Below are 13,585 nucleotides of genomic sequence, written 5' to 3'. Positions count from 1 at the left end.
CGTCTTTGAAGACACGAGCAGGATGGCCAGAATAAAGCTGGTGGAATGAATACGTACATTTTAAATGTGAACAAAGTGTATCATTAACGCAACTCACCATAAACCAGCATCTCGATGTTGGCCGCCATGCTGGATTCATTTGAAGGCATCACGGTGGCCTAGCTTGCACGGCGGACACCTAACACAGACGCACACCTGTTATTAAAGTATGACTGCTTTCATTTAAATGCTTCTTTCATACTTCCTAGCATCAAGAACATTTTAATTTACCACATTTTAGAGTCTTTACTCTCTTGAAACAAAACTTCAGCTCGGTTTGCTGCACCCACCTGTTAGTTTAGATATTTTAGCTAGTTAGCTTCGATTAATCGATTAACTGCCTCAGTTTGGGAAAGTCGTACCGGAAGTGACGTCATCATTTCTCAACTAAAATACCCCACAAACACTAACTGCTTCAGTCACCAAAATGTAAATAACATTTAAATCATATTATATAACAAACAAAATCATATTTTTTAAATGAACTAACTAACTTCTAGTTTGTTTATAAACACACTCATACACACTCCCCTGCATTAAAATCTATGACTGAACTAAGAAAATGAACATCTAAAAAGTGCAATTTCGTCCTTTTTCTTCACCCAGCATGTAGCAAAATTGTGGTTTTAAGCTGCTGCTTGTTACTGACTTATAGGAATTCCTCATGCATGCATAATAATGAAGTCAGTGCAGTGAATTTACAAATAAACGCAGCAAAAATATGGCTGAAAGTGAATCTCTGGGCTCTTAGATAGCCCGAATAAATGCAGTAACAATGGCTTTGTTTATTTCTCTTTCTTTGTAAATGTGTAAATGTTTCATTTTGCACAGACACTTTGGCAGCAACTGCAATTTTTCTTTGCAACAAGCAAATGTTTTTGTCACCAAAACCTTTTAAAATTGACAACTATACCTGCAGATCACTTTTTCCCTTTGACCCCTCATTTTAAAAGTAATTATCCATGAATTTGTTTGCAAAAAATGCTAATAATAATATAATAATGGATCATTTACACATTGTATGTATTGATAACAAGTTTGACACTAGTAAACAAAACAAATCTTGACAGTAGAAGGTGCAGGTTTGACTCTTTTTATAATATGAAATATAATACTGGTTTTATGCTGCTGTCTTGACATTATTGTATTAAAAATCCTCAAGCATGCATGATCATTTGCATTTTTTAAAGTAAATACAGCCTATATTTCACAATAAACACTGAAAGATTATGTTTCCTTGTATGTACAATAGCTGACATAAACATAACACGATGTATATTATAGTTTTTTATGTCCTTCGAATCGAGAATAAAACTTTTATTTGTTAATGTGCCTGCCAGCAGGAAAGTGGTTCCGGCGTAGCGCGGAGTGATACACAGAAAGTGTGCGTGTGTGGGAGAGAGAGAGAGAGAGAGAGAGAGTGAGAGAGTAGTGCGCTCGGCGGAAGGGAGAGCGGAAGCGAAGTGGGAGAGAGACGGCAAAGCGAGAAGAGGGTGACCGCCTGGAGGATTCAGAAGGAGGAGCGGCGAGCTGAGAGCCTTACGTACCACCATGCCGACATTTGGACTCCATGAAGTACACACTAAACCTCCCAAGCTTCGAGATTAATCATCATTACAACAAAAAAAGAAGGTACGTGACACGGATTGTTGCAAAGGGGACGTATTTCGTGCGGTTTTGACCTTTGCCGGAGTGGACAAAAAGTTGTGCTTTTTGTGAGCTCGGAGAAAAGAAATCAGCTCCCCCCACTTTTGAGTTGAGTCTAACCCGAAAATAATAGTTTTTTTAATCTATTGAAAGACTCTATTCTATAAATCTATTGAAGGACTCACGTTTTCGCAAAGCCTCTTTTGGTGCGTTTTGAAGCGAATTCTGTGCTCGAGTTGTGGGGGATGGGGATTCAGCCTGCAATCACCTAACTTCTATTCTTCAAACTTTTGCTCATGTCCTTAATAATCTTATTCAAATCGAACAATCCGCTATTTTGGAAGTGTGCTGTATTTAAATACAAGTCAAGCTGTTTTCCCCTTGCAAAGATTCTTAAAGTGATAGTTTTTCCCCGGCTCAACAATGGTCGCCCACGAGCAGCAGATGGTTCTTTTGTACCTGCAGGCTATGCAGTTTTGAGATTTAAGGTGATCCACTCGCTGGCACTGATTGAAGATGTGGTAACCTAACATAATTTTCAGAGTAAGAGAAATATTGTGTGTGTTTCATTGTTGTGTTTTTAATTGGCCATTGGTTGGGCACACATGCTGTAAATCGATTGAAAACGGATGAATCTGCAAATTTTATGACGACTCTACGGTTGTAACTGTAATTGTTGCTGGCTGAGCTCGTTTGTGTTTGGCTCACCACCCGGGAGTTATGTCTTTATGTTGGGGGGAAACACTTTTATGGCAGCGCGGGGAAGAATCCTGCATGTGCATGACATTATTGATGCAAGCCGGATAGGAATGGATGTGGATCATTCCTGCTGAATAATTTAACATGCGTTCGTGCTGCTTATATTTGCATAACGGTGACGGGAAAGTGTACGCACGGTGGTTTATGGGCCGATTTGTTGTCTGCGCTCATTAAGTGAGTGTTTGCATAAACGAGTAAATGAGTCCGTCTCTGTTGGCATGCGGCATTATGGAGACAGTGGAGCGGAGCAGACTTAGATCTGGTCACCAGACTTCCTGCTCTGTTCACACACCCACACACACGGAACTTATTTGATCGCTTAGCGCAGCAAATGTCACGTTCAAAAGTGCACATGGCACAGGAAAGATGGTTTTAACAGCATTAGGGCTTCTCTGATATAATGCACAGATGTAAAAGCCACCTACCTAATCAAATGTTCATTTGCAGGAGGTTCCGGTGAAGATCAAGGTACGACGATGGGGCGCCGTGTGCTTTCGCTTGCTGTGCTCCTCCTGCAGCTTCTCTGCGGCTATGCTGGCAACCAAAGGACAGCGAGGGCTGCACCCCTGCAGTTCACCCACCCTGTTTACAACACCACCATATCCGAGAACTCGGCTGCTAAGACTTACTTGGAGAGTCACACAAAGATGGGGATCTACATCACGGACCCCGCCTGGGAGATACGGTACAAGATCATCTCCGGAGATAACGAGAACTTATTCAAAGCGGAGGACTACCAGTTGGGAGATTTTAGCTTTTTGCGGATACGGACCAAAGGAGGCAGCACTGCCATTCTCAACCGCGAGGTTCGAGACCACTACGTGCTGATGGTGAAAGCGTCGGAGAGGGGCACCAACATGGAATGCCGCACCAGAGTGAAGGTGCAGGTGCTCGACACCAATGACCTGAGGCCCCTCTTCTCGCCGACATCGTACAGCATTTCTCTGCCAGAGAACACGGCCATACGTACCAGCGTGGCCAAGGTCACCGCGACGGACGCTGACATCGGTACGAACGGGGAGTACTACTACAGTTTCCGGGAGTGGACGGACATGTTTGCCGTCCATCCGACCAGCGGCGTGGTCACGCTGACCGGCAAGCTGGACTACTCCGAGACCAAGCTGTATGAGCTGGAGATCCTGGCGGTGGACCGGGGCATGAAACTGTACGGCAGCAGCGGCTTCAGCAGCATGGCCAAACTCACGGTGCGAGTGGAGCAGGCCAATGAGAACGCACCTGTAATCACGGCAGTCACTTTGGCGCCGTCCGACGTGGATCTTGACCCCACTTACGCCATTGTGATGGTGGAGGACAACGACCTGGGACCAAATGGAGAGATAGCGTCCCTCAGTATAGTCGCTGGTGACCCGCTGCAACAGTTCAGGGCTGTGAGAACCAGCCCCGGGAGCAAAGAGTATAAAATTAAAGCAGTTAAAGACGTCGACTGGGAAAGCCAGCCTTTTGGATACAATCTCACTTTGCAGGCAAAAGACAAAGGCAGCCCACCTCAATTTTCATCCGCTAAATTAGTGCATGTCACTTCTCCTCAGTTTAAAGTGGGGCCGCCCGTGTTTGAAATAGATGTTTACAGAGTCAACCTGAGTGAATTTGCACCCCTTCATACACCTGTCGCCATGGTAACAGCGCTACCAAAGTACCCCCAGCTCAGATATGCATTTAGACACAAATCAGACAGATTTGTCATCAATCCCAATACGGGCTTAATCAGCACGGCGGCGCCGATCAATGCGGACTACGCCACCCGGTCTGAGCTGGACGTCATCACCAGTGACAGACAAGCGGCGACAAAAGTGATCGTCGACGTGATTGACGTGAACAACAACGCGCCAGAATTCCAGCAGACCTCCTACAAGGCCACTGTTGATGAGAACTCGCCCATAGGGGCCAGTGTGGTGACTGTCAAAGCCACCGATCTAGACAGAGGCGAGAATGGCTACGTCACCTACAGCATTACCAACATTAACTCGCAGCCGTTTGTCATTGACTACTTTTCTGGTGTTGTCAGTACCTCAGAGTTCCTAGATTATGAGCTCATGCCAAGAATTTACAGCCTCAAAGTCAGAGCCTCTGATTGGGGAACCCCCTTCAGGAGAGAAGTGGAAGCATCGGTCACCGTTACGTTAAATAACCTGAATGACAATAAACCTTTGTTTGAGAATGTGGACTGTGAAGTGACTGTGCCAAGGGACCATGGTGTGGGTGAGCAGATCACGACGGTGTCTGCCATTGATGCAGATGAGCTGCAGCTCGTGCGGTACTATATTAAAGCCGGCAATGATCTGGATCTCTTTGATTTGAATCCAAGCTCTGGTGTGCTTTCACTCAAGCACACGCTGAGTGAAGGCGAGGCAGCTAAAATGTCCTTTCATAGTTTACGAATCGTTGCAACCGACGGCGAACACGAGACTCGACCCATGTACATGAACTTGACAGTCATCACGGCACGCAAGCCTGTGCAGGTGAAATGCGTGGAAACTGGCGTGGCCACCATGTTGGCCGAAAAGCTGCTGCAGGGCAGCAAGATCCACACACAAACGGAGCCTGATGATAACTTCATGGATATCCACTCAATCAACCGGTATGCTCCCCAATTTGCAGAATCCTTCCCCAGTATTGTTGAAGTCAGAGAGGACCTTCCTGTCGGGGGTCGGGTGGTTCATTTAGCCGCCGCAGACGCAGACAGCGGCTTCAATGGGAAGCTTGTGTACGTCATTTCTGGAGGGGACACAGAGAGCCGCTTCTTAGTGGAAATGGAAACGGGCTGGCTTTTGGTTTATTCTCCCCTCGATAGGGAAACAAAAGACCATTACACGCTCAATGTCACGGTCTATGACCTTGGCATTCCGCAGAAGTCCTCCTCACGCCTCCTCGATGTCAAGATCCTGGATGCTAACGATAATAGCCCTCAGTTTTTGCAAGAGTCCTACTCTGTGGAAATAACCGAGAACACGCCTGTTGGCACGGAAATTATCCAGGTGGATTCCACAGATAAGGATCTGGGGGAGAACGGTGTTGTGAGGTACTCGATCTTGGGAGGCACGGATCATTTTGCAATCAATGAAGAGTCTGGGGTTGTGACTGTGACCAAGCCATTGGATCGCGAGCTCCATCCGGTCTATGTCTTGAAGATTGCAGCACGTGATCAGGCGGTGAACGAGCCCCAGCTTGTGTCCACTGTGCCGCTCAAGATCATGCTGGAAGACGTAAATGATAATCCCCCTAAATTTGTCCCTCCTAATTACCGCATTAAAGTGAGGGAAGACCTTCCTATTGGTACTGTTATAATGTGGCTAGAGGCCCACGACCCCGACATCGGATCATCCAGTCAGATACGATACAGCCTGATTGATACCGGGGACGGGAGTTTTGAAGTAGACAAACTGAGTGGCGCCGTGCGGATCGTGCAGAACCTGGACTACGAGACCAAACAGGTGTACAATCTGACGGCCAAAGCCAAGGACAAAGGAAAGCCCATGTCCTTGTCATCCACTTGCTTCATTGAGGTGGACGTGGTGGATGTGAACGAGAACCTCTACAGGCCGTCGTTCCGGTGGTTTGTGGAAAAGGGATTTATTAAGGAGGACGCCGTTGTGGGGACTTCGGTAATGACTGTTGCAGCTGAAGACGAGGACAAAGGCAGAGATGGAGAGATCCGATACTCCATACGGGACGGATCCGGCCTGGGGATATTCACCATTGATGAAGAAACTGGTAAGTTACTTTGCTTTTCCTCCAGTTTGTCCCCTGTGTGAAGCCTGCCTTTGCATCCGATTAAAATGATTTGCATTAGAAAAGTTTAATGAAGTGTAGAAACAGACTTAGTTAATTCAGTCGTGTGGAACAATGAGGTAAGGGAGTATTCCTGTAAACTTGATTCCAGGCTTCCTGGGGGCGCACTAGGGACAGAGAGAGCAGCTGTTTCTCAGACCTGAGTGGACATTCTTAGCAGGCACTGTGGAAGGATGCCTCTCACTGGCTTGACCTCTTTTAGTTTCTCCTCCTCTGTGCTCTTAGTCTTTTTTTAAGAAGGGTTCAAATATTGTACTGCAGGCGTTTCTTTGATGAAAATGTTATTAAAGCTTTCTTAGCTGCCCAGAAATCATTTTAACAGCTGACTCAAATTAGCTAAAAAAAAATAAGCAGCCTGGAATTCCAAGAGTTCCTACCGCAAACTAGCAATCACCTGATGGCTTGTTTTGGACTTGGCCCGGCTAGCTTTTTGGTTTTAATTCATCATCACTTCCTGTGTGGCTCGATACAGTACTGTGCAAATGTCTTAAAGGTCCAATATTCTAGTGGTTAACAATTTTTTTTAAAAAGTTAGAGGTTCTGCTGTAGTGTGTTGTCCTTGAATTTAGACATTTTAAAAGTGCTTTTAGTGAGCCCTACTCGAAACATGCTGTATTGTGTGTCTGTAGCTTTTATGCTAATGAGCTAATGTTTGTTCCTTGGTCATTTGAGTCACTATCGCTTGCCAGCGAAAGCCTAGGTCACAACTTGACGTATGATTTTTTTTTTTTTTGGGCCGTGGAGAACGGAAGATCTCGACACGCATGGAGGACGTACGGAATATCTGAACGGGCGTTGGCTGCATTAATTACATACGTGGGGTGCATGTGTGGTGCACAAAAACGCGTAGGAGTCCGCAAGTGTGATGTATGGAAAAATTTACATTTTGCCCAAACCTGACACCAGCAAAACCTACGAAAGACACGCGTTGGCCGTACGGACGATGCACAAAGGCGTACGTAATGTGTAAGGTTGTCTTGCAACCTGAAAAAAACGTAAGCACCCATAGAGTTTGTTTGACATGACTAGGACTGTCGTGATAATCAATAAATCGATTCACCACACCATAAGTAAAAACAAACTGGATAATTTTGCCATGCGCACGCATGGTTGTTTTCCTCCTCTTTCTGTACCAAACAGGCTGGATGGCAAGAGGAGAGCGTGTTGGTTCTATAGTGGAATGAACAGAGTGAGTGAACCCTGCTGTCAGTCATTCAGTCTCTTTGTCCCAGTGGGTGGAGGCGGGGCCGCTAGCGCAAGTGAGAAGTAAAGCGACGTTTACACTTGCACACATTTTGCCTCCGCAGTGTCCTGCAATTTACCATGGCAATGGGTGTCATTTATTTATGTATTTATGGCATGCCTGAAAAGCGTGAAGACTGGTTTGTGCGCTGTTTGCGTTCTGTTTACACATAAATTACGCACAGAGCATGCCTTTCGTGACTGAAAATGCTGTGCATTGACGTGCTCACGCACGACTTTTACGTCTAGTGCGCAGCAAGCAAGTGCGATGCGCATTGTTCCCACGTGGGTGTGCATTGTCACCACCACCTCCTGCATCCATGGAGCAGTCCTGGCATTATTTGGTGCCGCTGCATCCCGCTGTGTTTGCTTTATTTCTTGTTTTTGGTTGTGATTGTGATTTTTAAGTGCAACTTTTGCTAAAAGAGACAGGCCATTTTATTTTCATTGGAGTTTTTTTTTGTCTTTTTGTGTTTGTTTGTTTAATTTTATTGTTTGATTAATTTGATTTAAAAGCTCTTGGCATTCCCATTACAATGTTAAATTCTCTTGAGAAATTAAAGATCAGTGCTTTTTGTACAGTGCACTTGCATTATTATGCCATATATAAAATATTGTTAACAATAATATTTATCTGCCATAATCTGTAGGACAATTATCATCCAGAAATGTTTTTTTATTGTGACAGGCCTAGACATGACAAAGAACCTCTGCAGCCGTTCTACGGTTCAAAAATCAGCATGTCACGTGCACCATCCATGTGTTTCTTGCTGGGTTTTTTGCATGTAGACCAGCCGAGGGAGCCTGTACGACCGTTGGTGACCTAAGTTTAAGAGACAATGAACCGCAGCTGCCCAGTATTGGCAGCACTTGTGTAAACCCAGATTACCACCACCGTGCTTGACTGTGGGCAAGACAAAACCAAACTGCTGCTCACTTGTGTTGCAGGTATTTACATGTGCCGTGCCGTGGTGATTCTTTTTCATTTCTGTTGAAGAGGAATTAAGAACCCAGTACATTTTTCTCAACGTGCTTTCCTCCATGAACCTTTGGGGAAGGGCTGGCTCTCAGGCGGTATATTTAGCATCGGATGATGACCCCCCCCCCCCCGCGCTTGTCGGCTGTGGTGTTTGTTTCTGTGGTGATGGGCTGATTACTGATTTGCAATTTAGTAAAGTTATATGGCTTTTACAGCTGCATCTCTTGCATATTCATTACTGACTTGACAGGACCGTTGTGGACCCGTGAGGTGGACTGTATTACACCGTGATGTCCTTTATCTGGATGGCCGGCATTCCTGCTCAACTCTAAATCCAGATCCATGCAGCCTGGTTTGATCTTCCTGGTAATCCCCAATGCTTATATTAAGTGATTATCAGGAGGTACATTGATAGGATTGAGCCTGGTCGTCATGGATTATATGCAAGGACTAAATGCAGCCAAGGTGGTAATGCCCCTCCTAGGGTTTCACTAAATGATGGGTGTGGTTTGTTTGGCATTTGCATTATTACGGCCTTAGCGAGGAAAATAAAACAAGTGGTGTGCACCGTTCTATATGCGGGGCTGCAGCTGCATCTCGTGAATGTTGACCAGAATGTTTTAAAATGGTTCAAAATTAGAAAACCAAAAAAAAGACATAGAGGTGGAAACATGACACACCTTCTGTTAGTTATTTATTTTTTGGACAAGAAGTGAGGGAAGACTGTTTCCTGTTTTACTTGGCTCTGGTAATGTAAAACCCCTGCAGGGTTTCTCGTCAAGGCCGGATGACATGACTGCATTTGCCTTGTCTTGTTTCACACCCTTTTAAAAGCTCCACAAGTGTAAATGATTTACTGATTTATGGTCAGCGGAGCCTGGCTGTCGAAAACCGTGTTGAGTTGTTCATGGAAGAGTCATAGTGGAATTCAAACCAGTGACGGTGAGGTTCCGGGCTGGTGAGGCACTCACTCTCCTGAAGTTGTTTTGTTTTTTATGTTAATACAGGTTGCTCATTAAGGGAATAACCAGAAAAAGACGATACCAAAGATAATTCACTTTTTGGTAAAAAAAAAAAAAGTTTGTGTTTTTTTTATAAACTGAAAACCATTTGCGTTTTCTATGGTTTTCTAGGCTCTAACTATAACAATGTTCCATTTATTAATATTGAATCTTACCGGCCGCTGGCCTAGTAGTTAGCATGTTGGCCACACAGACGGGAGATCTGGAAGATCCGGGTTGGAATCTCCATTGGGCATCTCTCCGTGGAGTGTGCATGTTCTCTGCGTGGGTTTCCTCCCACATTATGAAAAATGCATGTTAGGTTAATTGGGGCCTCTACATTGTCCATAGGTGTGAATGTGAATGGCTGTTTGTCTATATGTGCCCTGTGATTGGCTGGCAACCAGTCCACAGGTGTACCCCACCTCTCGGGATAGGCTTCAACATACCTGGGACCCTTGTGAGGATAAGCGGCATAGAAGATCAATGGATACTTTGCGGAAATTCACTTATCACAGTCAGATCTGCAACCAGTTAACCTCTATAAATGCGGCATCACTGCATTTTTTTTTTCAACCAAAAATCAATGAATTTCTGGTGATGCGACTGCTTGTGGCTCAGGCATCTGGTCAGGATGGTGTTCAGGGCAAGGCACGCCTACTGTTAGGAGGCCTCAGGGTCTGTGAACTGGCCTGGGAACCCCGGGAGGAGCTGGACGTAGTAGCCGGGAAGAGGGAAGTCTGGGCTTCCCTGCTTAGGATGGATGGATGGATGGATGGATGGATGGATGGATGGATGGCGACTGCTGAGTCACGAGTGTAAGGTTTTGACCCCATTTTTCACACAAATTATATTTGAGTCACTCAGTCTTCCATGAGGCAATATTTTATATTTACTTCCAATGACTCACATTTGACTTTCTGTTGTGTCTGACTGGTGTCTCTACTAAAGAAAACCTTTTTCATTTCCAAAGCAGGAAACAGTGGAAAGCTTTTTCCCTCGTATTCACAATGAGCACACAAAAGGTCAGGGGAAAATTGAGTTGTGCATCTTTAATAACCAAGAATGTGTAGTTTAGATGGCTGGATTAGATTGCTGCGCCTGGCGGTGAGAACTCACTCGTGAAAACATGTTCAGGACATGTGGATTTATCTAGTGTAAAAGGTGACTACAGCGGAATGTTCTTTCTGAGTGGGGAAAAAAACAGATGCTGACTGTATAATGTATGCATTGCCCTTTCTTGTCAGATAATATATGCATTGGCCTTTCACTCCACGCCGTGCAGAGAAGACGTTCTCTGTGAATGTAACACTTTGATAGAAAATCAGGCTATTGTATTTCCCATTTGTGCCTTTTTTTTTTTTTACCCCCTCCCTCCTCATATGTGGCTGTGAAACTTATTCTTCACCATAATGGAAAGACCCGAGCTTAAAACACAGAAAACTTTGCCCTCTTTCTGAGTTTGCGTTGAGATAAAAGCAAGAACGGCAAAGTGGCACCTGAATCCAATCCAAACAGTCCTCACGCTTGAGCGCCGTTACTGTGGAGACGGACGCAGGAATGTGCAACGGGACAAAGTTGATTGTCTGTCGCTAAACGAAAACCACACTTTGGCCATTAAAGTGAGGATGATGTGCTTCGGGCTCTCATTAAAGCCGCCTAAGAAACTTAAGAGCTGCTTCGTGCACCGGAAGGGTTTGTTCATTTACCTGTTGCGTGACTCGGTAAATGTTGATCGGAATATGTGATGCATCTTACAGAGACGGCAATGTACTTCACACGTGAATAAATAAGAAACACACACAATACAGGAACTACTAGGGGTGTCACAAGATCTCCTGTCGCCAGATTAAAACATGATGAAAGATTTCTTGTTCAGTCTCGTGGACACTAAGCCTAAACCTGGGATGATAAAAAAATAAAAAAAAGATCATTTTTCTGGCCTCAATATATTGCCATGTGCATGTGTGTCTGTTTTCATTGCCTCCCGCCTCCAAACAGGCAGGAAGGGAGTTCAATCTGTGCATTGGTTTCAGCACCTTGGTGCATTTGTTCCATAGAGCAATTGCATGAACGGAGTGAGCCCTTTTGTCAGTCGTACAGTCTGTGAGTGAAGGGGAGGCCGCTAGCATACACACAGAATACAGAAGGTTGTAGCCTCGTGAGGAGCAATGCAAGGTCGATCGCTGTAATTCATCTCGGAAAAAAAACAAACACAAAAACTAAGCATGCAGCGCCGATACCAAATTTTGCCGGACAAATTATTGGCGATAAATGACATCATGATCAACATTATTTTGAGATAATTTTGTATTCAATTAATGATCATATATGGCGTAATAATGCGAGCGCAGCGTTTCAAAAGCAATGAGCTTTAATTTCTCAAGAGTATTTAGCATTGCAATTGGAATGTCAAGAGCTTTTTAAAGAAAATCAGTTCAACAACATAGTAAACAAAAAAGACATAAAAAGCCAGTGGAAAGAAAATGGACTGTGTGTCTTTTAGCAGAAATTACACTTAAATAAAAATCATAACTGAAAACAAAACAAAAAAAAATGGCCCTCTCTCTGTTAAGAAAAAAACACTCCAATGAAAAGCACATCCAACAATAAAATAAACTGGAGTATTAAGTCTCTGGAAACAAAATTGCACTTCAATAAAGAAATAATGAACATTGGGGATTAGTCCTTTAGCAGGAAGGCTTCACATGTACAGTAGTGAACGATACTGTCTGTGAGCGTCTGTTTTGTTTATATTTACTTTTCCAACCAAACACCCCAGTAAGCCTTGACTGCCTGAACAAAGGCTTCGCTGCTCCTCGAGCAGCAGTTTTTTGGCAGTTGGGAAATCTGGACAGGATGGTCGTGTTTGAGGTGTGCATGCAAGCTGGTCGCATTCCCCTTCGTCGCCATTATTTTCCAACAAATGCGACGTATCGGCTCGTCGGTGTTCATGAGCCCACCTCGGGAATTCTGTCTAAAACGGAAATATTCCCACACTGAGGCTGTGGCATTCACCTTAGAAACCATCGCTTTCGTGCCTCCATTCTCATTTGCCTTTGATCACACGCAGGCTGCAGCACTCTGTGTGCGCACTTGCTGGGGCCCCACCTCCACCCACTGGGACAAAGACTGAATGACTGACAGGAGGGTTCACTCTGTTCATTCCACTGTATAGTGAGACACATGCACAGAGTGAACACTCTTAGAGAGGTGGAAAACAAACACTATTTAGTTTTTGTTTATCGTGCAGGTAATGGATGTATTTATTATTGTGACAGGCCTAGGCGCCAAGTTCCTTATTTTGGGGGATTGGCCGATCCTTGCACATTAAACGGATCTTGTCCACCGGTCTTATTTACTTATGCAAAGTTCTGAAAGTCAGCCACTGTCCTCTTTTGCTCTGCCAGTGAATGGCTAACGCGAAAGCTTGCCGGAACAAAGAGCCAGGCGTCGGCCCGCTGTTAGCACTTATGAGCAGCGAAAAGAGCAACCTGCTACAAGGAAAACGATGGCGTTCATGGCATTGAACAGCCAGCCTTTTTCGCTAGCTGTGCACTTTATTTTTGGCAAGAGGCTCAAATCAGGTCTGCAGTGTTGTGAAGAGTCGGTTTCTTTTTTTTAAATGTGAAAAACAAAAGGCGAAGGGAACTGATATTATTTAGTAGTTTGGACAGCAATTTTTGAAGCTTCATTTCTGTGACCTACCTCATGTCATCAATGCAACATTGAAAGAGTTATTTTTAAAAAAGAAATCGCCCAAAATTGCAATCAGCAGGGCAGGCTTGTTAAAGGAAAAGTGTTTTTTATTTTTTTATTTTGCCGATCATCCATAATCCTTATGTGAGACTCTTTCTCTTTTCTGTGCTAAAAAGAGGAAGCTAAGGATGTATGTAATGGGACGCACCTGTTCCGCCTATCAGGCCTTCTGAAAAAATCTCCAAAAGCCACCAGCAACGTTCATTTACATAACGTGACCTGCGCATTAACCAAGCTACAGCGGCATTGTTATTATTGTTGCCAACGTTGTTACGCCCAAGAACTGCGTTGCTGGCGTAGTGACACCTCGCCACCCCACACCAGCTAGCTACTAGCCGGCTAGCGACTT

The 13,585-nt window shown here is 44.6% G+C and overlaps 1 protein-coding gene across 1 annotated transcript in view; it reads left to right on the top strand.

Moving 5' to 3' along the window:
- The first annotated feature begins 1,500 nt into the window (after positions 1-1,500).
- fat1a (FAT atypical cadherin 1a) overlaps positions 1,501-13,585 on the top strand; it is a 94,576-nt gene continuing 82,491 nt past the window's right edge. Inside the window, 2 exon segments of the mRNA XM_054780127.1 lie at positions 1,501-1,671; positions 2,893-6,177. Coding sequence (XP_054636102.1) covers positions 2,922-6,177 — 3,256 coding nt within the window. The 5' untranslated portion in view covers positions 1,501-1,671; positions 2,893-2,921.

This window comes from Dunckerocampus dactyliophorus, chromosome 6 (genome assembly GCF_027744805.1).
Source record: "Dunckerocampus dactyliophorus isolate RoL2022-P2 chromosome 6, RoL_Ddac_1.1, whole genome shotgun sequence".
NCBI classification, from domain to species: Eukaryota; Metazoa; Chordata; class Actinopteri; order Syngnathiformes; family Syngnathidae; genus Dunckerocampus; species Dunckerocampus dactyliophorus.
Note: the sequence above shows the minus strand (reverse complement) of the source record. Positions and strands in the feature narration are given on the sequence as shown.